We start from the raw sequence: 22,323 nt of genomic DNA, 5'->3' as shown, positions 1-22,323 counted from the left end.
CGTATTTGAGAGAAGAATATACCCAGCATTTTACAAAATTATTTTGGCACATACTAATTAATCTAATTAGCTAAAAGGACCTGAACTGACTTTTAATGTCTTGGTCAGTATGAACTCTGGGAGGAGGGAAGCTCAGTGATTTCTGAGTCAGTGCCATGTTGATGGACATAGGCTGAATGATTATTTCCCAGGGAAGTTTTGTCTCGGTGTAATGGCACTCCCTTGAGCTGCTTTCCTCATTTACAATGCGTGTGATTAAAAAAGGAAGGAAAGCTATTTTTCAAAGGAGGTTATCCAGGGAAAAGTATCTCTTGAAAATGTTGCTCATTGTATGAAATTTCCCAGGTTACTAACATGTAATAAATAGTGAGGATCCTTCCTGGTTTTTTTCTTGGTTTTCAGTGCCTAACTACATGTTCTGTTATCTGAACCAAAAAAAAAAAAGACCTTACTGACAAATTGATCCAAATCGGACCAATAAACCTCCCTCTGTCAGCATACAGACCCCTTTGGAAACCTGCTATGTATGGGATAAAACAAAAGCTTTAATTTAAATTCATACATACGGCTTTAACAGATGAATTTTCCAAATGTTAATGCCTGAAATATTTGCTACTTTTGAGAAATGCCATGCTCGTACACAAGGATGGAAGGGATGTACAAGCTGTCTGCAGCAGCGAGACACCTCTTGAGTCCTTTCGTGGTAGTGCTGCAACACCACATTTCTTCTCACTGCTTTCCTTGTGTGAAAATTTACTGTAGAAAGTTTGCATGTTGAGCTTTTCCACTTATATATGCAGAGCTTTCCTTGACAGGGAATGGCATCTGCTGTGCCTCTTTTCAAAATAGGAAGTGTATATTGGCTCAATTCTTTTTTTTTGTCTGAAAGTTTAATGACACATTAAGTGATTTTTTGTTGTTGTTTGTATTTTATTATTATTTTGAAAAACTGTTTTCTAACTGACATCAAAGCCAAGTAAAATCTGGCTGTAGCAAGTGTTCCTGATCAGGTTGACCAGCTTACATGGCTCATTTGTAATGTGTTCAACACCTCATTAAAGAAGATAAGTGAGTTCCCTGCCTTTTATAACTTTAAAAAAACCCCCAACCTGTTAAAAAGAAACTTTTGATACTAAAGTGAGATGAGACTTTTCAGGGTGTTTTACTGCCTGAATGGATACAGAGGAGATTTGGTCTCATATGGATATAAGGACACGAACATCCAAGGGGTGTTTGGACTGAAAGTTGCTCTGAGGAAAGGTGGATGTGTTTGACTTGATGATTGAGGAGACCTTCAACTGAAGTAGAAGGAAGAGAATTTATTTTAGACCAGTGGAAGTTGCTGCAGAAGGAAGGAAATGGAGAAACTTGCCTTAATGAGCTGATTAAGGATACTGTAGAGAGGAAATGTTAAAATAAACTTTTGTATAAAGTAATCTAAAGTGGTCACATCTAGAGGGATTAGAGTAAAACCAGACAATAACAGGAGGAATAACAGGGATGATTCATTTGTTTTTCAAAGCAATGTAGGAACCCAAGTTCATAGAAGGAGCATGTTTTTCTGAGGGCGGCTCATGATTAATCCAAACCTACATGAAGAAATAAAATGAAAATTAACTAGTTAATATTTATTTCATGGTGGGCCTGTATTTTCCAAGCCTATTAGTGAGATGTGCCAGAGCACAGAAAGTCTGGAAGAGGAATGAGCTGTTCCAAGCTATGAGTATGCAATAAAATACGGGGTTGGGTTATGTGTGCACTGTGAGTTGGAAGTGTATGTGGGCTGTTCCAGCTCAAAAATAGTTAATTTTTGGGGGAAGGAAGCAAGGAAGCCTGCTGGGAGCTGCTAAGGATCACTCTATGCTTTTCATTTTACCCTCACTGTGTTTGGACACCTTCCTTACCCCTCATGCTGACTTCTGCTCTCTCATTTATCCCTCATGGTCCTTGTTCCTCCTTGTTGGTTTGTAAGCATAAGGTTTTAATGAGGATTTGAGCTAGCTGGTGTGGCGTGGGCTTGCCAGTTTTTCCTTGCAATCATACGGGAAACAGTTTATCCATACAGAAACAAAAACTCAGGCTCTGACTTCCAGGAGTTGGGCTTTTTGGTAAAACCAGTAGCATCTCAGGAATGATGATAACTTACCAAGAGGTTGTACTGGGTGATCTGTGGTGATCCCTTCGGACCTGAATGATTTTGGGTTGCCATGTTGGCTGTGGTGGGTTGGGGAGGAAAAGGCTGCATGAAGACACATTTCACACCTGGGGAGGGAGGAGGAGCTCCACTAGCCAGGGGTGTCCTTTGGGGCATGACCAGGGCATGGTTCTCCTTCACCGTCATAGAAAAGGAAATACAATGTAATGAAAGTGTGCTTTAAAAAATAAAATAAGGGTTCTGCACCTTTTCCCCTTCTATTGCAATTGACCTTTTGTCTTTGTCCTCTTGTTTCCTTTTTCTGTCCTTTATTTCTAGCAAGACTGAGGACTGGGGGTATCTCAATGAAGATGGAGAGCTCGGCTTGGCTTATCAAGGCTTAAAGCAAGTTGCCAGGTCAAACACTTTGGTTTTTTCCCACTGCTTCTTCTCCCCTCTCTCCATTTCACTTGCCCTTTTGTTTCTTTCTCTTCCTCTGGTGTTGTCCTCTGTAGGACCTGTTGTCCTCTCTGGGAGCAGCCGGAGGTAGGATATCCAATTTTGGAGGAATTGAGACCCTGCTCTAATTTTCAGAGGAGTCGTTGCAATTCTGATTGGGCATTGCTGATGGTGACTGTTGTCACTAATGCCTGAGCTGTGATTCAGTAAGAATGACATTACGTTAATAAGAAATTGTGTAATAAAGTTGTTGGGAAGCTGTAATCTCCAGGAAGCCCAAAAAAACCATTGTAGATGTTTTTCCCAAATTGTGCTAAAATATAGCACTTCCCTAAAGCATTTTCTCCCAATCCTTGACATCTCAGAAGCGGAGTCCCTGTGTTTGTATTGTGATGCTGTCTGCTTTGCATGCTCCCAGGGATTCTGTGCTCCCATCAATGCATTTTCTATAGATATAAGGAGGAAGGTGCATGGTGGACACAGTGTCATCCTTCCCCATGTCCTGGTCTGGTGGGAAATATCCCAGCAGGACACACCAGGGTCGTACCTGCAACCTCCGTATCTCCTGGGGATGCCAGTGATTCTGTAATGATCTCTCACCTCCAAGCTAACGAACCTTTAGAAAGACAAGTGGAGATTAAAGCAAGGCAGAAGGACTCCTGGATTATTCTTCTGGTTCAACCTGGTGCTTGGAACAGCTGATAATTAAATGTTAATTTGTTAAAATGTGTTTAAATGCGCTCTACTGCTCTCCTGCAGGGTGGTTATAAGGCTCCAATATATGTGATTTTTATAAAAGATATGAAATGAGCTGATTAAAGATACTGTAGAGAGGAAATGTTAAAATAAACTTTTGTATAAAGTAATCTAAAGTGGTCACATCTAGAGGGATTAGAGTAAAACCAGACAATAACAGGAGGAATAACAGGGATGATTCATTTGTTTTTCAAAGCAATGTAGGAACCCAAGTTCATAGAAGGAGCATGTTTTTCTGAGGGCGGCTCATGATTAATCCAAACCTACATGAAGAAATAAAATGAAAATTAACTAGTTAATATTTATTTCATGGTGGGCCTGTATTTTCCAAGCCTATTAAGAATGTAACTCCCGACATGATTATGAGGCTGACTGCATTATTGCCCATGTTTCTATAGATGGAAAACATGCTTTTCTGTCTTTTGCTGCAAAATGGTAGTAGAGATTGGGTTGTTAAATCTTTTAAAAACAACAACAACAAAAACCAAACTGGAGAGTGATTAATGCTTTTCATCCAGAAATCTTCCATAGAAATCATGTGTTCTTTTATACAATCCTTAAAAAAAAAAAACCATGCTTAATTGTTCGTGCAGGGAAACAGTTCACAGGTGTGAATCTCCATGAATTTCCCAGTGGACTGAACAGGGTTGTAGCTTTTTCCCTGCTGGCAGAGCTCCATGTCTGTGCATGTCCTGGGTAATTCTAAGCTATCAACACCAGAGTCTTCCTAACCTTTGAGGATTGCTGTTTGCATCTGATGCCAGAGGAGCCGAAGCCCCTGAGCTGGGTGTGTGACTGTCTGTAGCTCTGCCCAGGAGAGCACATCCATGAGCTACAGCAAGGACATGGGCTTGGTCATCCCCCGGGGTTGCTCCTCCTCTTTGCCACCATTGCCCTGTGTAATCTGGGACTAATACTTTGCAGTTTCTGTCTTATTGCCCCTTCCTCAGAGTCCTCATCCCTTCCGGAGTCACTTATTTCAGGCTTCATGAGAGAGCTGGTGGACTAACCAGGATATTTCCATTTAGCAGAGGGTAGAGGATACCCTTAAAAAATCAATTATTGTGCCACTTGCCAGTTTTTCAGCACCCGCATGGGTGCATACAGGAGGGTAGTTAACATCTCAGTGATGAATCGTTCTTTCACCGGGTTAACAAAGGCATTCTGGTTTAGCAAACGGCTGGATAATGCACTGAATAAATGCCTTATTAATATATGCCTTTTCTCCCACTGATGTTGTCCTTGTGCACAGGCCTGGAAGGAGACCTGAGGTAGGGAAAGAGGGGTCAGAGAGGGTGGCAGGACAAATTGTTAGAGAAAAAGTTGGGTACCCACCTAAAAGTGAGACAAGGGCTGGTTTTGGTGACTTCTGTCAGCTAGGTATCATGGTGTTAGTGTTTGTATGTCATGGAGTACAAGCAAATGAGTCTTTTTCCCCCTTCTGAAGAGTCCTGGTGAAGTCAGCAGCGATGATGAAAGCTGAGAGCAGGAACTGATCATAGTGACAGAGAATTGCCTTCTGCGTAGTTTTCTTCAGGTGCTTTACGAATGAAAATTGAGATATATGTGAATATACCTTTTTTTAAAAGCAAAGATAAAATAGCAGCTCTACAAACAACTAGAAGGAATGAAAGGTTTCAGCTTCTGCCTTTCTTGAAACTCCCAGCAGTAGCAAACGAAGCCCCTGGCAGTCCAACTGAACAGAGCCATTTGCAAGATACACAGTTCGGTTTTCAAGAGTAAGAACTGATGTATTTACATTTGCTTCTTGCTAATGGGAAGAGTAAAGGACTCCAAATCTGTGATACGGTTGCAGAAAAAAAAGGGAGATCTTGGATTTTATTTTTTTCTTCCCCCTATTATTTAAAAAAAAACCTCACAGACTTTTGATTTCATGTCTCCAATTTCAAAAGTATTTAATCTGCAGTATATGTGGCAATAATAGCTGTAGCACCCCTGTGTGTGTCAAGTTTTATAGGGAGGTTGACCAGGAACGTCTCCCAGGTTGGCTGACTTTGAAGGATCTAAACTCAAATGGCGTTTACTACCACGATGCTGAAATCACAGGCCGATTGGTGTGGTCCTTTTCTCAGGTTGCTGGAAGCACAACTCCAGGATCAGAGAAGAGAGCATGAGGAGGAGGTAGAAGCTCTGAAAAACCAGGTGGATGCAATTAAAGAAGAGATGGAGAAACAGCAGCAGGCTCTCCTGCAGACCACCCTGCAGCTGTCTCCAGAGGTCCAGGTGGAATTTGGAATTCAGCAAGAAATTACACGTCTCACCAATGAAAATCTGGTAAGAGACTGTACTGAGACTGAGACTGTAAGAGACATAGCTTAAGAAAGAGGGGAAAAAAGAAACAGGTTGAGAGAAAGGAGACAGGAAATGTGAGGGGGAGGAGAAGGCACTGGGGTCTCTTTCACCCCTCCTAAACTCTCTGTGGAATCCTTCAGCATCTCCCACTGGGCATTTGGGAGCGTTGGTACTTGGCTTTGAACTGTTGTTCAGTGGCTATATGACTCTTGTGACTCCCTAGCTACTTTATTTTTTCTGGTTTTTAAGCCTGTCTACTTTGTGGCACTGCCTATTAAGTGAGATCACTGAGGACACCTATACTCTGTAATTACGCACAAAGACAACACAATCCTTTCTGCTTACTTTTATTGGGGTGGGGGGGGAGGCAGTTGCCACTCCAAAAAGTTGTCCTGGCTGATGATAAATTTTCCGTTTCTCACCTCCTGTATCTCTGTGCAAGGTCTGGAATGAACATTGGCCCCTCCTGAGCAGGTGGGGGCTTCTTGCCTTTCTCCACAATGCTAGTATCCAGTGTTGAAACTGTTTAAGTATGATTAACAGCCAGGAGTAAAATGCTTTGGGTGGTGAGCTGTGAGTATTGCCTGCTGTGGGCTACCTCTAGAAAAAGCAGACACACAACACCCATGGTCTCTGTGGTTGTATAGACTTTGTGGGTGTCTCCGAGCCATCCAGAAATAACACGGCTGTTTTTCTACCAAGATGCACACGTGCTGCATAGACCAGGCTGCTGAGTGACTCCAGCCTCAAACTCACCCCAGATGAGTTGTTCTTGAGGTGGTTTTTTTTAACCCAATGCATCTTCTGTTTTTCAGGATCTTAAAGAAATGCTAGAGAACTTGGAAAGCAATGAAAAGAAACTAAAGAAGCAGCTGAAGATTTACATGAAGAAGGTCAAAGATTTTGAAGGTGACTCGGCTGTTGGTAGACTTTGGGGTGGGGGAGCAGCACTCTGGTTTTACTTCTTTGGCCAGCCTTGGAGAGCTGCAGCTTTTTCTGTTGAAGTAAGATTTTGCTCATTCTGGCACTGAACTAGCAGCGAGCACTGAGCTCATCATCAGCGTGACAGCAGAGCATGGAAAGTCCAAATGAAGCTCCTGGGTCAGGCTTAGGCTGCCTTTGAGCGAGCGCAGCTTCGCTGGTGTAGCTATAGCTTGTTGACGTGGCTGAACGTGGTGAACTTGGAGGAGGGTCCACGAAGTGATGGAGGGCGAGTGGTTGCTGGAGGTATTGATCTGATGCTTGGTGTACCAGGGTTTGGAAGGTATTTACAGAAGCCTTTTTGCTTTCATTGCTGACAGTGCTGGGACCCAAGCAGAAGTATAGAGAGGAGACCAGTGGCTAGCAGGCAGCTGCTCTGATCCAGCAATTTTGAGAGGGAATTAAAACCATTTAGGATCAAAATACATTGTATATTCTGCTTGATCAGAAAACACCCCAAATGTGACATCTGTGTTGTATAGAAGGAGCTTCCCATTCTCTGGAGACGCTGTGATTAATCACATAACCTTGTTCTCATGAGCTAATTTCTGAAAACTAGGCATTAAGTGAAATTAAGCTGAATAACTGGAGGGTTTCCATGGCTAGCACAGCTGGTCTCTGTCAGTGTAATTTGCATGCAGCAGGCTGCTGTTTACTGCAGCACTTGCATGCTGATCTCTCCTGTTTTACTAAACTTTTATGGAAGCACAACGCTCAATGGTGTGCCACCACAGTTCTTCAGCTTTACAGCCAACCAGAAGACATCATGCTTAGGTATTTTTTCATTGCCTGGCTAATTTTTTTCCCCTCTGTGAAAATGACACACTAAAACGATTCCCGTAGGGTTACTCACTTCTAGCCTGTGGTTCCTTGGAAAATAAAAAATGACTTCATCTTTTCCTCCTTAGGTCCAACTTTTGCACTCTTTCTTTCATTCAGAATCAGAACTACTGCTGACTGGTAATTCAAAACCTGGTTCTTTATATTTTTATAAGTCTACTGAAGCTGATGACATTATTGGAAACTTAATATATAACGCTTTGACCTGGTGTCTGCTCTAAGGCCAATGGAGGACGTGAATAGTTCTCGATCAACAGGTACCACCTTTCATGCTCTTTTCACAGCATCCCAAACCACAATACCGGTGGAAAGGAGTCAGCACGAGCGTAAAATGCAAGCTGCTGTCCAGAGGAAGGAGAAAGATTTTCAGGGCATGTTGGAATATTATAAAGAAGACGAGCCACTCCTCATACGAAACCTCATTACAGGTGAGGAACATACTTCGCTCCTGTGCCTGGCTCCTTCTTCTCTTGCCTGGGAGATCTCAAGATAGGCAAATAGATCTCAAATTAATCCCTTCTGGGGCTGCATGTTTATGGTGATGATAGGTAAAGAAGCGCAGCGCTAAGCAGCTAGACCAGCATGGATATAATCCTTAGGGATAGCAGAAAATGGAAGAATGCAAAAAGGAGGCTGCAGTTTTCAGAGCAGCTCGTAACTTCCTGAGCTTCGTATGATGTGGTAGTAGATGGGGAGGGGATAGCAAAGGATGGACCCCAAGGATTTTGCGCAGCAATGGAACAAAGGCGGTTTGGTTTATGAGATAATAACAGATAATAATCTTGTGAGTTCTTTTACGCTGGAAGGTCTGATCAGAATTGCTGCAGCATCCCCTTATTCAATGCTGTTAGAGAAGTTCTGCTAAGTGTTAGTATTTACCATCACTCTAACCCCAGCAGAGTCTAGTGAGTATCTGAAAAGTGTTCAAAGAGCAGTGCTCACCCGCTGCTGTGGTCTCTGAAATGCCCCTCATCAGACAGGCTTTTTCTTTAGAGACTGCAAATTCCCACAGCTACCATTAGGATTCAGTATCTGGAGGGAAAGAGTGATTAACTACGTCATGAATTCAGAGGGAGGGGTTTATAACCTGTGGGAAGTATTCCTGAAAGCTTTGCAGAGTTTTTCTAAGGCTATTTGTGTGCTGCTTGGGCAGGCTTTGACATGGTAAAGATGATCTAGTGCTACGTGTGCATCCCTAAGGTGTAAGGGGGTAGTGTCATAAGCCTCAGTGCAGACACTGCTACCTTCCCGAGCCCTAGTGCTGCAGCTTTTCTGCTTTGGCTGGCCTCAGCAGGTCCATCTGTCCTGCAGCTGGACCTCTGGCTCTGTGTCCACGCTGCAGAGAGGGATGCAAGTTGCAGAGCCAAAATTCAGCTTCCCCAGGGCTGGGGGGAGAGTGGTTTGCCTGGGTAGGTCTCCAGCTCTAGTGTTCCCTGCTTCACCTGGCAGTTGGTGAATTTTAAGAGGATTTAAAAAAAAAAAAAAAACAAACAAAAAAAACCCCAAAACGCCAAACCTTCTAGATCTCAAGCCCCAGGCAGTGTCTGCTACTGTTCCCTGCCTTCCTGCCTACATCCTCTACATGTGCATCAGACATGCGGATTACATCAACGATGACCAGAAGGTGCACTCCTTGCTCACCTCCACCATCAACAGCATTAAGAAGGTGCTGAAGGTAAGTGTCTGTTTTCTCTTGTCCTGGTGTTGAGATGGTGTAGGATGGTAATAACCATGCCAAACTGTGTGATATTCAGCTCTCATAGTGGTTTTCAAATCACTCTTATAGCTTCCCTTTTTAGAAGAACAAGGAAAATTATGATCTTAGCAAACAAAATTGTTTGCCTTTCCAGATTTAAAAAAAGTTTGCAGGGAACAAATGGCTAATACTGCCCATCTGCAGAGAGACCCTTCTGATTCTAGCTGGGGAAATACTTTGTCTTGCTATGCCAGTGTCCCCCACTGAAGGGGACATCTCACATGTTCTAATTTTGCTCCTCCAGAAACACAACGAGGATTTTGAGATGACATCATTTTGGCTGGCAAATACTTGTCGCCTCCTGCACTGTTTAAAGCAGTACAGCGGAGATGCGGTAAGAAACTCATGGCTGATCTTGAGTATGTTGGCATCCCTCCATGAACGGTCTTCAGGTCTCCTGGGTCTAGTGGCTTCCCTCTGGCTACCACATGGGGTCACCTCTGACTTTCCTCCTTTATTAATATGGATATAACATGAGGCAGCTCCTAGAATGATAGAATCACAGAATGGTTTGGGTGGGAAGGGACCTTTAAAGGCCATCTAGTCCAACCCCCTGCCATGAGCAGGGACATCTTCCACTAGACCAGGTTGCTCAGAGCCCCGTCCAACCTGGCCTGGAATGTTTCCAGGGGTGGGGCATCGACCACCTCTCTGGGCAACCTGTGCCAGTGTTTCACCACCCTCATCGTCAAAAATTTCCTCCTTATGTCTAGTCTGAACTAGACCAGAGGTTCATGGGACGTTGCACTGAGAAAAGACATTTGAGAGCTGAAACCAGAACCCTTACAACACAATATGCAACAGGATATTTTGAATTTCATAGCCAGACATGCACTTTGATTGGTCTGAACAGGTGATTTCCTTCTGGTAGGCTGTTTTAAAGGCCGTTCCCCTGGTTTTAGTAGGTCCCACAACTTTTCACTAACCAAGATTTTCAGACAGAAGAAAACTGTTCCAAATCTTGCAGTTTTATTCTGCCCGTTTCTACTGACTTTTTTTCCTGTTCTGTTCAGCTAGTTCAAAATGACACACTTTGACAGAGCAAAAATGCATAATCATAATATAAGATTTGGGAAGGAAAGCCTCTCATTTCTTGCCATCTCAGTAATATTTTGTAAGTTGAAATAGGTTTTATTATAGCCAACCCCTTCCAACAAAATCACATCATCACAGTCCTCTTAGTACATTACACGCTGCCATCCTCATAGCTATATGTTCTGGGTATTAAAATTTTCAGCAGAGCCAAATTATGTAATTTCTCATTTAGTCTTGACTTGTGTTAGATATGCTGAGCAGTCAAGCTTTAAGAATAAAGAAAAAAATTTTCATGGAATCAACTATTCAGATTATTCACAAGATAATGACTGGTGGGTAAAACCTCAGAGCTGGACTTTAAAGATTTAAATTAAAAAGAACAATAATTTAGATAATAGTTATGCTCCTGTTTGCCCTCTTCTGCCTGAATAACAACATTACAATTTAAAGAAAGTCCTCCCCAGAAAACGAGCAGGGTAAAAAAAAACCCCAACAACTTAAATTTCACATTCTTTGCCATGATTTACTGTGTTAAATGAACCAACCAGCTATTTGCAAATTCAGTTGATAATTTGGTGCAAAAAAACAGAGGGGGAAAATCATTCTGAGCAGTTTCCAAAATACTATTATCTTTAATTCGAAATCCAACCTATTTTTAAGAAAACAGGTTTAAAAGAAAACCCCAAACTAAATGCGATCTTGCAGTGCACAACACTTTTTCATCAGTTGGGAAAATGGAGAAATTCTAAAGTCAACTCAAATTGTACACGTTGTATTTTTGCATTTTGCTAGTCAGCAAACAACATAAAAGTTGCATAGTTCTTATTTTGTCACCAAATTGGTAAGACCATATGATCAGGCAATTAAAGCATCTGTGTTAATTACAAAATTAAGTTAGATCACATTTGCTTCTGCCAGCAAAACTGGCATTAATGTCTGAGCCCAGAACTCAGGGCTACAGGATCAGAGATCAGCCACTTCTTCAGGTAAAGGCAGGGAATAAATTCAGTTACATGGAGAGATTTCTGAACTTCAGATCAGTTTAAAATATTAAAGTATATAGCATGTGGCTATATTTTTTTTTCATTTTCTAAAATCTTAATCTTAAAATACTTGGTTTCCCTTAAATGATTGTGACTCACAGGAATAAACAAATAACTAAAAAAGTTTCCCAGGAACTGAAATGTCATTTTCTAGTTCATACATATATTGCAATTAATACAAATGTTTCTCCTTGCTAAAGCTAAAATGAAAAACTTACCACTTAATGATGCTTTTCTTCAAAAAGCAGCCCTCTAGCAATAATTTATGAACAAAGGGCTGAGTAAATCAAAGGTGATTTATGAGTCTTTATTTTTACTCTATTACAGAAAAGATCTACTTTGGTGACATATCTGGATGTATTGTACTCTAAGGGTTTTTTTTTAATACAGCGACTTTACTGGACTATAAATAGGTGACATAATGAAACCAGGTGTTTTAATCTCCTTCTCTTCAGGGTTTCATGACACAAAACACACCTAAGCAGAACGAGCACTGTCTGAAGAACTTTGACCTGACCGAGTACCGCCAGGTGCTGAGCCACCTCTCCATCCAGATCTACCAGCAGCTCATCAAGATAGCAGAGGGCATACTCCAACCCATGATCGGTAAGTTCACAGCATATTAGCTTTTAGGAGGGTTTTTTTTTTCTGTAATTATTTCCTCTGAGTGTTTTTCAGACCTTTGTACATGATTTGTCCCCAAAGAAAAAGCCTGCAGCTGGTAGAGAGGCATATGTTACAAAAAAAGTCCTGGTTTGGAGCAGGTCCTCTTGTTCGCAGTGACCTGGAGTTAGGGAGGCACACCTGGATGAGTTTTTATTTTCTCCCATGACAGAAGCTAATAGGGGTGAGGTTTTTTTCCCCCATGATAGAAGGTAGCTCCTTCCTTTCTGCTGGAGAGGGTGGTGACAGAGGTGAGGTGGTGCTGGTGAGTCCATAGGAACAGCATTCCTCTTCAGACCAGATTCAGGGTTAAGCTTTTTATGGGTAGAAATGTGCATTATGAGGGAGGAGAGAATTGGGAAGAGGAAAAAGAGACTGATAAAGACCTTGTTTTGCAAGGGTGAGTCAGTAACAAGTTCAATACGAGTGAACAATGCGCCGCAGTGGCAGAGAAAGCCAACAGGTTGCTGTGTTGCATGAACAAGGGCATCACCAGCAGAGTCATTATTTCACTCTACTCGGTGTTTGTCAGGCCACACCTGGAATACTGTGTTCAGGTTTGGTCCCAGCTATACAAAAAAGATATGGCCAGGCTGGAGAGGGTCCAGAGAAGGGCCGCAAAGGTGATCAAGGGACTGGGCAGACATGTGAGGAAAGGCTGAGAGAGTTGGGTTTGTTCGGCCTTGAGAAGAGAAGGCTGAGGGGAGAGATTATCACTGTGTTCCAGTGTTTAAAGGGTGGCTACAGAGAAGATGGAGACTCCCTTTGTACAAGGAGTCACATGGAAAAGATGAGGGGTAACAGGTACAATTTACTCCTGGGGAGATTCCGATTGGACACAAGAGGAAAATTTTTCACACTGAGGACAATCAGCCACTGGAATAATCTCCCCAGGGAAGTGGTGGATTCCCCAACACTGGACACTTCTAAGGTTCAGCTGGACAGGGTGCTGGGCCAGCTTGTCTAGACCGGGCTTTTACCAAGAAAGGTTGGACCAGGTGATCCTTGAGGTCCCTTCCAACCTGGTATTCTATGACTCTATGAGTATAAGACGAGTTACCTCCTCAGCTAAATCCCTCCTCCTCCTCGCTAATCTAACTGAGGGGCTGTTCTCAGCGCTTTATATTTTTTAGCTGCTGGTGTTTTCCTTGAGCTCCCAGCCTGGACTCCTTTGTGTCTGGGACTTTTTCCCTTTACCCTCCAAATGTCATTGCACAAATTCCTGCTGTGTCCGACAGCATCAATGCCTACCATCACTGCATGTACCTCCTGATCCTTGCAGAAAGTTGTCCTGTTCCTCCATCAGTTAGTCAGGCTGTAAGGATTTTATTACTTTTAATCTGTCTTTGTTTCTCCCAATCCTTTGAGCCAATTAATAATTTTAACTGCAGAATTTAAGGCTCTGTGGTGGGTATAGAGAGAGAATTGATTACAACTCAGAGGAGAGCTGTTCCCTGTTTCTGCAGCATGGTAAGTGATTTCTGTGTAGTAACATCAAGGAAAAAAAAGTGTGATCGTAAAGATATTCTGTATGCTTCAACTATTTCATATTATCACAGTAACCTAGCAATTCATGGATCTGTCCTGCTTTCAGACCTCCTAGCATCCATTGTGTTGCATTCCTGAGACTGCTGCACGCCCATGGAGGGATCAGCTCTTACCTCTAGTGACTAACAGGTGGATGCAGGCTTTTTTAGCTCATATTTTTTCCCCCTTTTTCAGTGTCCGCAGTGTTGGAAAATGAGAGCATCCAGGGGCTTTCTGGTGTCAAACCGATGGGCTACAGGAATCGCTCCTCCAGCATGGCAGACGGTGACAGCTCCTACAGCTTAGACGCAATCATTCGCCAGCTGAACATGTTCCACAGCATCATGTGTGACCAGGGGCTGGACCCGGAGATCGTGCAGCAGGTCTTCAAGCAGCTTTTCTACATGATCAGCGTGGTCGCCCTGAACAACCTCCTGCTGAGGAAGGATGTCTGCTCGTGGAGCACGGGCATGCAGCTAAGGTGGGACTTGGGGCGAGGATGTACCCGCTTTAAGGAAGTTTTGTTAACTTTATAAGGTGGTGGAAAATAGGAAAATAAATTGCAGTGGTGTTAAGTAAGGGGAGAAACTGGATTCAGCGGGAGACTGATGCAGTGGCATTGTGTAATGGCCCATTGTGTAATGCCTGTGCAATGCAGTTTGCTGTGCTGCTTGTGAATTAAACACATGTTATGGTAATTATTCTGGGGTGGGCTTTCCCCACCCTTGCTTCACCCAGTCTGAGCGGGAAGGCTGCACAGTCCAGAGACTGCACCAGGTGATGTAGGTCATATTGAACGCTGGGATGGAGAAGTCTCCATGGTTCTCTCCCACTGCTGTGTCTGCTGGCTTTAATGTAACAAGTGTTGTAGTGTCAAAGGCTCCAATTCTGCAGGTGGATCTTCAAAACCAACCCGTGTTGCTGTGTGCAGTGCCTCTGGCCTCTCATGAGCTGTGAGATGTGCAGGCAGTGGCAGCCAGATGTCTGCTGGGCTGGGATGAGGGGCTCATGTGCCCCATTGCTGTCGTAGTGTAGTGTTGTAATAAGGATTGAAGTTTGAAAGGACAGCTAGTGCAAACCTGCCAGAAGGGGGTGGTGAATGTTTGTCAGCCCTGGCATAAATCTATCAACTTACTTCTCAGTGTACATGATTTAGACCTTCCTTTCGCTACCCTCTCCCCTTCCCATGGTAGATCCTTTGCATGTTCCCTTTGAGCCTGGGGGTGGGCACAGGCAAAGGCATTTTTTGTGTAGATCTTTTCAAAGAAAATACGTTTTGTTAGCATTTAAAAGCTTGTTAAAAGCTTAATTTTAATTGACTTTTGAAACTTGAACATAGCTGAACGCTGTAGAAAAGCACAATCCAAACTGTTACATGGCTCGTTTATTTCTAAGGTACATAGAGTATAAATTTTGCTTTGAGTTGCTGAGTATTATTAAGCTTTGGTCTGGTTGTCTCTTGCCATGTGTATCACAAATATGCATCACAAAAAGCCACATATACCAACACTGCAACATACCTTGAGTCTCACAGAGGATTTCTGAGATGCTACGTCTTCTTTCTCAGCTCTCAGCTCACTTCTCATCTTGGTTGCTCACCCAGGTTTAACATAAGCCAGCTGGAGGAATGGCTGCATGGGAAGAATCTGCAGCAGAGCGGAGCAGCACAAACTTTGGAGCCCTTGATTCAGGCAGCACAGCTTCTGCAGCTGAAAAAGAAAACCTCAGAAGATGCTGAGGCCATCTGCTCCTTGTGCACATCACTCACGACCCAGCAGGTAGGGAGCAGGGCAGAGATTTACACCAGAGGGCACTGATAATTAAAGGAGTGGGAAAGGGTGGTCTCCTGGTTCCAGCTCTTCACTGCCCAGACTCAGCGTGCCATTCCCACAGTGGGGACAACTTGTCCTTTTTAGGACTGATGTTAGGTATTGACCCCTGTCAGAGGTGGTCACCGCAGCGGCTCCTCTCTCACAGTGCCACTGATGGCACTGGGGATCCAGAAATCTGCAAAGATGAAACCCAGCCCTGAGGAAGAATTCATGGTACAAGTCAGACACTTGGGATTTTAAACCCACCTGTTGTCTTTTGCCAGGGTCTAACCTGGCTAGGTCTGCAGGATGCCCACCAAGGATTCGTATTTGGGGCAGGGGGTTGAGAACTGCCCACCTAGGCTTACTAGATCTGACCTTAAGCTTTGAAACTCCTTTCCAGGAGGATATAAACTCATGGTTTTTGTTGTTGGATTGCTGGGCCTTAATTTGAACATGTCATAGGAAGGGAGAAGCAAGAGCTGTGAGCTGATCTCCAGTGCTTCTTGGAGATCCTTCCTCCTGTATCTCCATCTCCCTGTTTTGAATGCGTGTTCCTGAGAGAAGCAAGGGCTTGTAGGGGAGGAGCAGGAGTGAGGGAGCATCAGAAGTGTTGTAGAGGTGACATCAGAAGCACTGGGAAGTGGTCACCCCTGTCACCACATGCCTCCTGAGTGGAGTCCCTGTATAAATCTGTTGCTCAAGTCTATTCCCAATTTACAAACGTTGCCATGAGACGTGACTTTGACAGGTCCGTAGAGGCTTGCTGTACCTTACAGCAGGCAAAGGAACACCAGGATCATACTTGTGCTACTTCTGCTTCTCAGTAGTGTCACGAGAGACTTGCTATGGTCATATCAAGACAAGTTTGGCTTCTCATGACTATCATGTAATCCTATTTTGTTTTCAACAGATTGTAAAGATACTTAATCTCTACACTCCTATGAATGAGTTTGAAGAGCGTGTGACGGTAGCTTTCATACGAGACATCCAGGTAAATTAAAGGGCTGTAAAGTGGAGGAGAAAGTAATGATTTAGTACAGATGTCATTAGTACTAACTCAGGCATTTTGTAATAGGCATGCTGCTGCATGTTGTCCTGAATTTAGTGCTCTGCGTGTGCACACACTTACTTGTGACATACAGCTGCAGGGATAGCCAGGCTGTTAATCACAAAGAACAATAAGCACCAAAGTTCCCAGCTCAGCTAATCCAATGCTCTTTAGTAGCTACACGACTCAGAAGTAAGGTTGCAGGAGTCAGTGAAGTATCGGTGGAGCTACTTCTGAGATACAAGGCAGAAATTGGCAACTAAAGGAAAAATAACTAAATGAAAACCAAACATCTTTTAATGTTCACAAGGAGGAGGCGGGAAAAGGAAAGAGAAATCTGTTCAACTACTCCTAGAATATGTCTCTATCACTGAGCAGCTGAATCAAAAGTGTTCTGCTGGTATCATTCAGTGTTGTTTTTGCTGAGAAAGAGCATCGTGTTGTTTCCAAGTCCTGTGTCTTGCTTCTTGGTCCATAGAAAATGTAGCAAGGTTCTTCTGAAGCAGTGTTTCCTACAGTCTATGTAGAAGTTCTATAAACACTTCCTTGGAGGAAGGCTGCCGCAATAGAGAACAAAATAGAACAACTGTTGCTTGCAATATTCTAAAATCGTGTACATTCTCAAACCTTTGATGATGATAAACATGACAAATACAAAGAAAAGGCAACAATTGATACTGAATTTGTTTTCCTCTCCCACACCTCATAGACGCACTTGCAAGAGCGAAATGACCCTCCGCAGCTGCTGTTGGACTTCAAGCACATGTTCCCAGTTTTGATCCCGTTCAGCCCATCCTCCATAACCATGGATTCGATTCATCTCCCTGCTTCTCTCAACTTGGAATTTCTCAAGAAAGTCTGAAGAAAGTCTAATTAAGCCCACCTCTCCTACCCAGAGACCCCCAGCAAAGACAGAAAAATCATGAAACAGATTTAAGGAGCTCTTTAAATATGGACCAAACAGGCTTATGGAAGAACCAATACACAGTAATAAATGGATGCTAAACCATACAGTAAGAAAGAGACTGATCTATATGTGATTTTTCTGGGTAATTTGCAACTCGGCATAAGGATACTTGAAATGTAGACTTTTTACTGCTTGATTTTATGTTGACATAGTTCAAAGCCCATAATCATCTCCAAAACCACTAACAAAAACGAAGTGTGAGTGGGAGACAAGTTACTTTGATCTCATAGGTGTCTATGAAGAAATGACAGTTAAACAAAAAACAAAATCTGAGACACTTATGCTGCCTTGAAGGACATGTAATTTGTCTAATAGCTAGGTGGTTTTGTATGTATTAATAACGGGACATGCAATTCTGCCTCCTGTTCTTGCTAATAACTGTATCACAATAGTGAGTTGAGAAAGTAAATTGCAGAAGGCACAAGTATGTATTAAGGTAATGGGCTTAGATGCTGCTTGTTTCCACTGGCATGGAATTTGTCACAAATTCTGTGTTTGAGAAATGCTGTTGCTCCTCCTAACTGCATCCAGTACATCTGCTTCATGGAAATTCAAATAAATTGGTGGTTTGGACTTTCTTCCATTACCAAATTTACATTAGTCACTTGCAAAGGTTTTGTCCTAGTGAAATAATCTCAAGGCAAGGGACTGCCTTAGGCCTTCTGCTTCTAGTATAGACAGGGATCCTCCTGATCCCTACTGTTGGCTTTCCTGTGCTTTGCAAAGCCAAAAATTTCATCCAGTGGCTATCAAGACTCTTAGACCTCTTACATGGCTTGTATCAGAATCTCATGCGTATATCAGACATGCTAAAGCAGCCCAGTTTAATCATCAGGTCTCCAGTCCTACTTCTGTTCACTGGGTTAGTCCTAGCCATAGCAGTCCATGGAAAAATCTATTCAGTGCAGTAGCCATCCGAAATGTTACCTATTGTGATGAAGAATACTAATTAAAAAAAAAAAAAAGTTTTAAACCAAGAGGGAATGGATGAGCAATGAAATGTTTTAACACAAAAAACCTGTAAGATAGTGTGTTAGTCTGTTTCTTTAAGAGTGAACATGAACTCCTTGTCTACAACAACCTTAAACGAATAATTGCAGTCAATTCAAATTCTGTTAGGATTTTTTTTTTTACCTAACTTGCAAAATAAAACAAACCAACCCTCTGACCTCGCCAGGTAGATGCTGAAAGGGGCCAGCTACTCACAAAAGCAGTCACTGATTTTGCTTCGTACTTACCGTGCCATGTGGAATCCCCAGTTTCTGTGGAGCCATGCTTTGCCAAAGTGCAGCGAGGATGACTGGCATTAGCCAGCAAAAGCCCTGCTCATCCCAGCACTGTGAGCGTTTCTCCCTTGCCACTGCCACTCCCTTCCATTTGGTCTTGTCCAAGCAGATCTGAACTTAACCTGCTTTTGTGGTTGCGGTTCCTGAAGTCTCAGCAATTCCGCAATCGTCAAGAGCTTTCAAAAAAACGCCTCTCTGCCCTTGACCATGTTTAGTTGGTGTAAATCATACCCAAACAGCAAATTTATGACCAGGTGACCTGTCTGCTCAGAGGATAAAACAGAATGTGAAGTCTTTTAAAGATACACTAAATTCCACCATGCTGCAGTCACTGTTTTAGACAAGGAGTACATTTTGATTTAGACATCATGTATATAATCTATGTAGATACAAGCTGTAATAGTCCTGTATGTACTATATATGTATATTACTATCCCAAAAGCACATTTTTAAAGAAAAAGTTGCGTGCTGTGAAGAATTACATTGGTCTATGCCGCTAGGTAAATACCTTGTTCCAAGTGGACTATGGTTTAGTACAGCTGTTACCAGTGAAGGACAAATTTAAGGCCGTTCCCTAGGAAGAAGTTCTTTTCTCCTAAGCATCACCCAACTAATTCTAAAAGAAAATTTACTGCTTGTAGTACCAGCACTACCTCCAAACTCCAGTCCTTGAGCACTTGCATCTACGGCATATATTCAGTAGTGCCTTCATCTCCCCTTCATGCACAACAAGGGTAACACCACCATTTTGCTGTCTGTGCCCAGCAAGCCCACACTCTTCTCTCACTTGCTCAGCTACAATATTATTTATTATACCTACCTCTTTTCACGTTTTGCAAGTGAATGTTTTTGCAGTGCTCTGAATTTAATTTTTTAATTGTATCTTGTCCCTTTTTTTCCATGCTACGGTAGTCATCACAGGTTAAAAATAAAAAAAAAAGACAAAGCAGAATTTGGTCTTTCTGTAAGGCGGTTTTAAGATGGAGCTATTTCTCAGAATTCATCTTAGGCCAGCAGTTTCCTCTCAGGCTCTTCAGGTCTCTACCTCTCTCTGATGTAAATTATTCAGAGTACAATTCCCAGCAGATTGATTAAACCAATGCTTATCGTTCAGACTAAATGACAGGTTGCTCTGCAATGATTTCTTTGCTGATCTCAATTATAAAATGTGGTTTACGGCCTTTTAGGGGATAATGGTCCTTCACTGGCATTTTCAGGATCACAATTTACATGTACAATGAAGAGACTTTCTTAAAAACTCTAGGTATGTATAGATGGGAACTGGGGTTTAATGTATTGATCTGTGATAACGTAGTTTATCCATTAAAATCCATCTGGAAGAGGACTCTGTATGAAATATCTTTAATATATGTTACCTTTTCTGTTAGCAATTTTTAAAGTTTGTTTCTAAATGTTAATTTTGTTAAATTGCTATGCTCAAGCATGCCTTTCCTCAGATTGGCACTTACTTAAAAAGCAAATTTAACACAAAATGTGGCTTTGAGAAAGCTGGTTGTTTTCCAGTCCTGTCTTTATTCTAAAATATTGATTATTAAGTTGAGCATTTTCCCACTGTGTGCCTTTAGCTGTTACTAAGGTAACTGACTTTTCAACCGTTGTTCCTCTGAAACAAGTGTTAAAATGTGGGAATATTTTATTGTTCTGTCATAAAAATTTGTCTGTGGATTTTTAGGTCTGCTTATAAAATCTCACTCTGAGGAGGTCTGCAAAAACACTTTGAAGTTCTAGGAAAAAAACAATACTGACTCTTACTGATTTTTGTATGTATAATGTAGCTCAGAAAAGTACTATTGGGGATAAAAAGAAAAAAACAACAAACACCTAAAAAAACAAATCACACAAAACACCATCACTACAAAACCAACTCTTCAAAGGCAAGTTCACGCATCTGCCATCTGGTCTACAAGAAACATCCAGAACAATGTATGTGCTTCATTTTCACCAAAAACTTGCTTTGTTTTTTTTTTTTTCTTTTTTCTTTCATTGGCATTTTGTAGCTGAGGTTGCTTATCTTTCAGCTTGTAAAGCTGTTGTAGTAGTTGACTGTAGAAAACAACGTTAGACCTCAAGACTGAATTAATACAATCTTACATCATAAGCATTTTTTGCTCATGCGATTTATTCCGTTGTATCTAAAAGTATGAGCGAAACAGTAACATGTGGGCGTGTTTCAGAGTTTAAGCATAGTGGCTGCCTTTCCTGATACTGCAACTTAAACGCTGAAATCACACCACCACCTAAAGTCTTTGCAAGGTATGACCCTCCATTTGTGTGATTTGGAAAAGATACAAGTGCAAAAGATGCACTTGAAAGAACAGGTCATTCTCCTCCATTTTCAATAGTAAACGAACAAAACTGTGCAAACCTATTCTTTCAGACCATATTTAACTGAAAATTAGCATTCTGTCATTGCATATAAATATGATTAATTAAAGTTAATTTCATGAACTGCCATGAACCTTCTTCCTCCAACTTTGTTGATTCACATATGTATTACAGTTATAAATTGATTTTTTTTTTTTTTTTTTTTGCCTGGAAGAAGTTCTAGCAATGTAGATGTTAAGCAAAACAATCCGGAGGACATATTCTCCAACGAGTACACAATTGATTTCAAAATGTAAATGCCAGTTAACAAAAACTTTCAAATTAAGTTGAAATTAGATGAAACACCAAATTATCAAAAAATGTGCTACTACAGTGCAACGTCTGTTTGTTTGAGGGTTTTGTGAAGTCTCATTACGTTAACAAGCAGAAGCTATGTATGCTCTCAAAGAAGCTGAATGATAGACAGGAGTGAATACTCAAGATGAAATACTACTGCTTATAAAGTATTTTTCCATTTTGAACAAATCTGTAAACTACACCTTTTTAGGAGAATGCTTGTAATAGTCACTGTAATATTCAGCTGTGGATAAAAAAATTGTGAAATAAACACTTTTGAAGAAATTGTGACTTTTGGTCAAAAATGGGGATGTTAAAAAATAAACCTTTCAATGTTTACTTCTATGTATTGGAAACATTTCTATTTTAAAATTAAAAAGGACTTTGCAAACACAAATGAACAGTCTCAAAGCTTTTACTTAAGAATTTTAAAGTTTTAGAAGTTATAACTTAATTTCAGAGGTGCTTAAATATTGCGAGCTAATTAGAAACCACGTGGGGTACCTTATGTCCATGAAGGCGGTTGCAAATGAATGGAGAGGACGGGATGCGGTGCCAGCCCTTGTGCATGGGCTTAAATAAGATTTAGTCAGTGGCAGAGAAAGAAAATACAGTAAAACCCTCTGCTTTTTTTTAAAGACAAAGTTACATATTGCTGTACATTCACTGATCTCTAGATTCATGAAATCATTGGAATTACATAGGGAAAGCAGTTGAAAGATTTTATTTTTTTTTAATCAAAAATGGGATTGCTTGCAGGAAAACGTTTTTTTCTTCTATAAAAGTTATAAAACCTAGACTGCATCAATGAAGACATATGGCAACTTTTATCTGGACACAAAAATTTTTATTTTTTTATTACTGTCCTGATCCTCCCACCTTCTGCCAGACCATCTGAACGGTTCCCCTAAAGTTTTTATGCACATAAATCATACTTCAACATGAATTTTCAACCACCAGAACTGTGACGGGCTCTTTCTATGCCTCCCCTACGCCCAACTGGGAGGTTGCAAGGGAGA

At 41.7% G+C, this 22,323-nt stretch overlaps 1 protein-coding gene across 1 annotated transcript in view; it reads left to right on the top strand.

The window, feature by feature from the left end:
* MYO5B (myosin VB) overlaps positions 1-21,701 on the top strand; it is a 166,715-nt gene extending 145,014 nt beyond the window's left edge. Inside the window, exons 30-40 of the mRNA XM_074855854.1 lie at positions 2,474-2,551; positions 5,443-5,644; positions 6,478-6,571; positions 7,768-7,911; positions 9,007-9,158; positions 9,484-9,573; positions 11,773-11,923; positions 13,703-13,988; positions 15,111-15,285; positions 16,232-16,312; positions 17,079-21,701. Of these exons, the coding sequence (XP_074711955.1) occupies positions 2,474-2,551; positions 5,443-5,644; positions 6,478-6,571; positions 7,768-7,911; positions 9,007-9,158; positions 9,484-9,573; positions 11,773-11,923; positions 13,703-13,988; positions 15,111-15,285; positions 16,232-16,312; positions 17,079-17,231 (1,606 nt within the window). The 3' untranslated portion in view covers positions 17,232-21,701. The remainder of the gene's footprint in view (positions 1-2,473; positions 2,552-5,442; positions 5,645-6,477; positions 6,572-7,767; positions 7,912-9,006; positions 9,159-9,483; positions 9,574-11,772; positions 11,924-13,702; positions 13,989-15,110; positions 15,286-16,231; positions 16,313-17,078) is intronic.
* Positions 21,702-22,323: the final 622 nt, after the last annotated feature.

Source organism: Strix uralensis, chromosome Z (assembly GCF_047716275.1).
Source record: "Strix uralensis isolate ZFMK-TIS-50842 chromosome Z, bStrUra1, whole genome shotgun sequence".
NCBI lineage: Eukaryota > Metazoa > Chordata > Aves > Strigiformes > Strigidae > Strix > Strix uralensis.
This window is presented reverse-complemented; position numbering and strand designations above follow the sequence as displayed.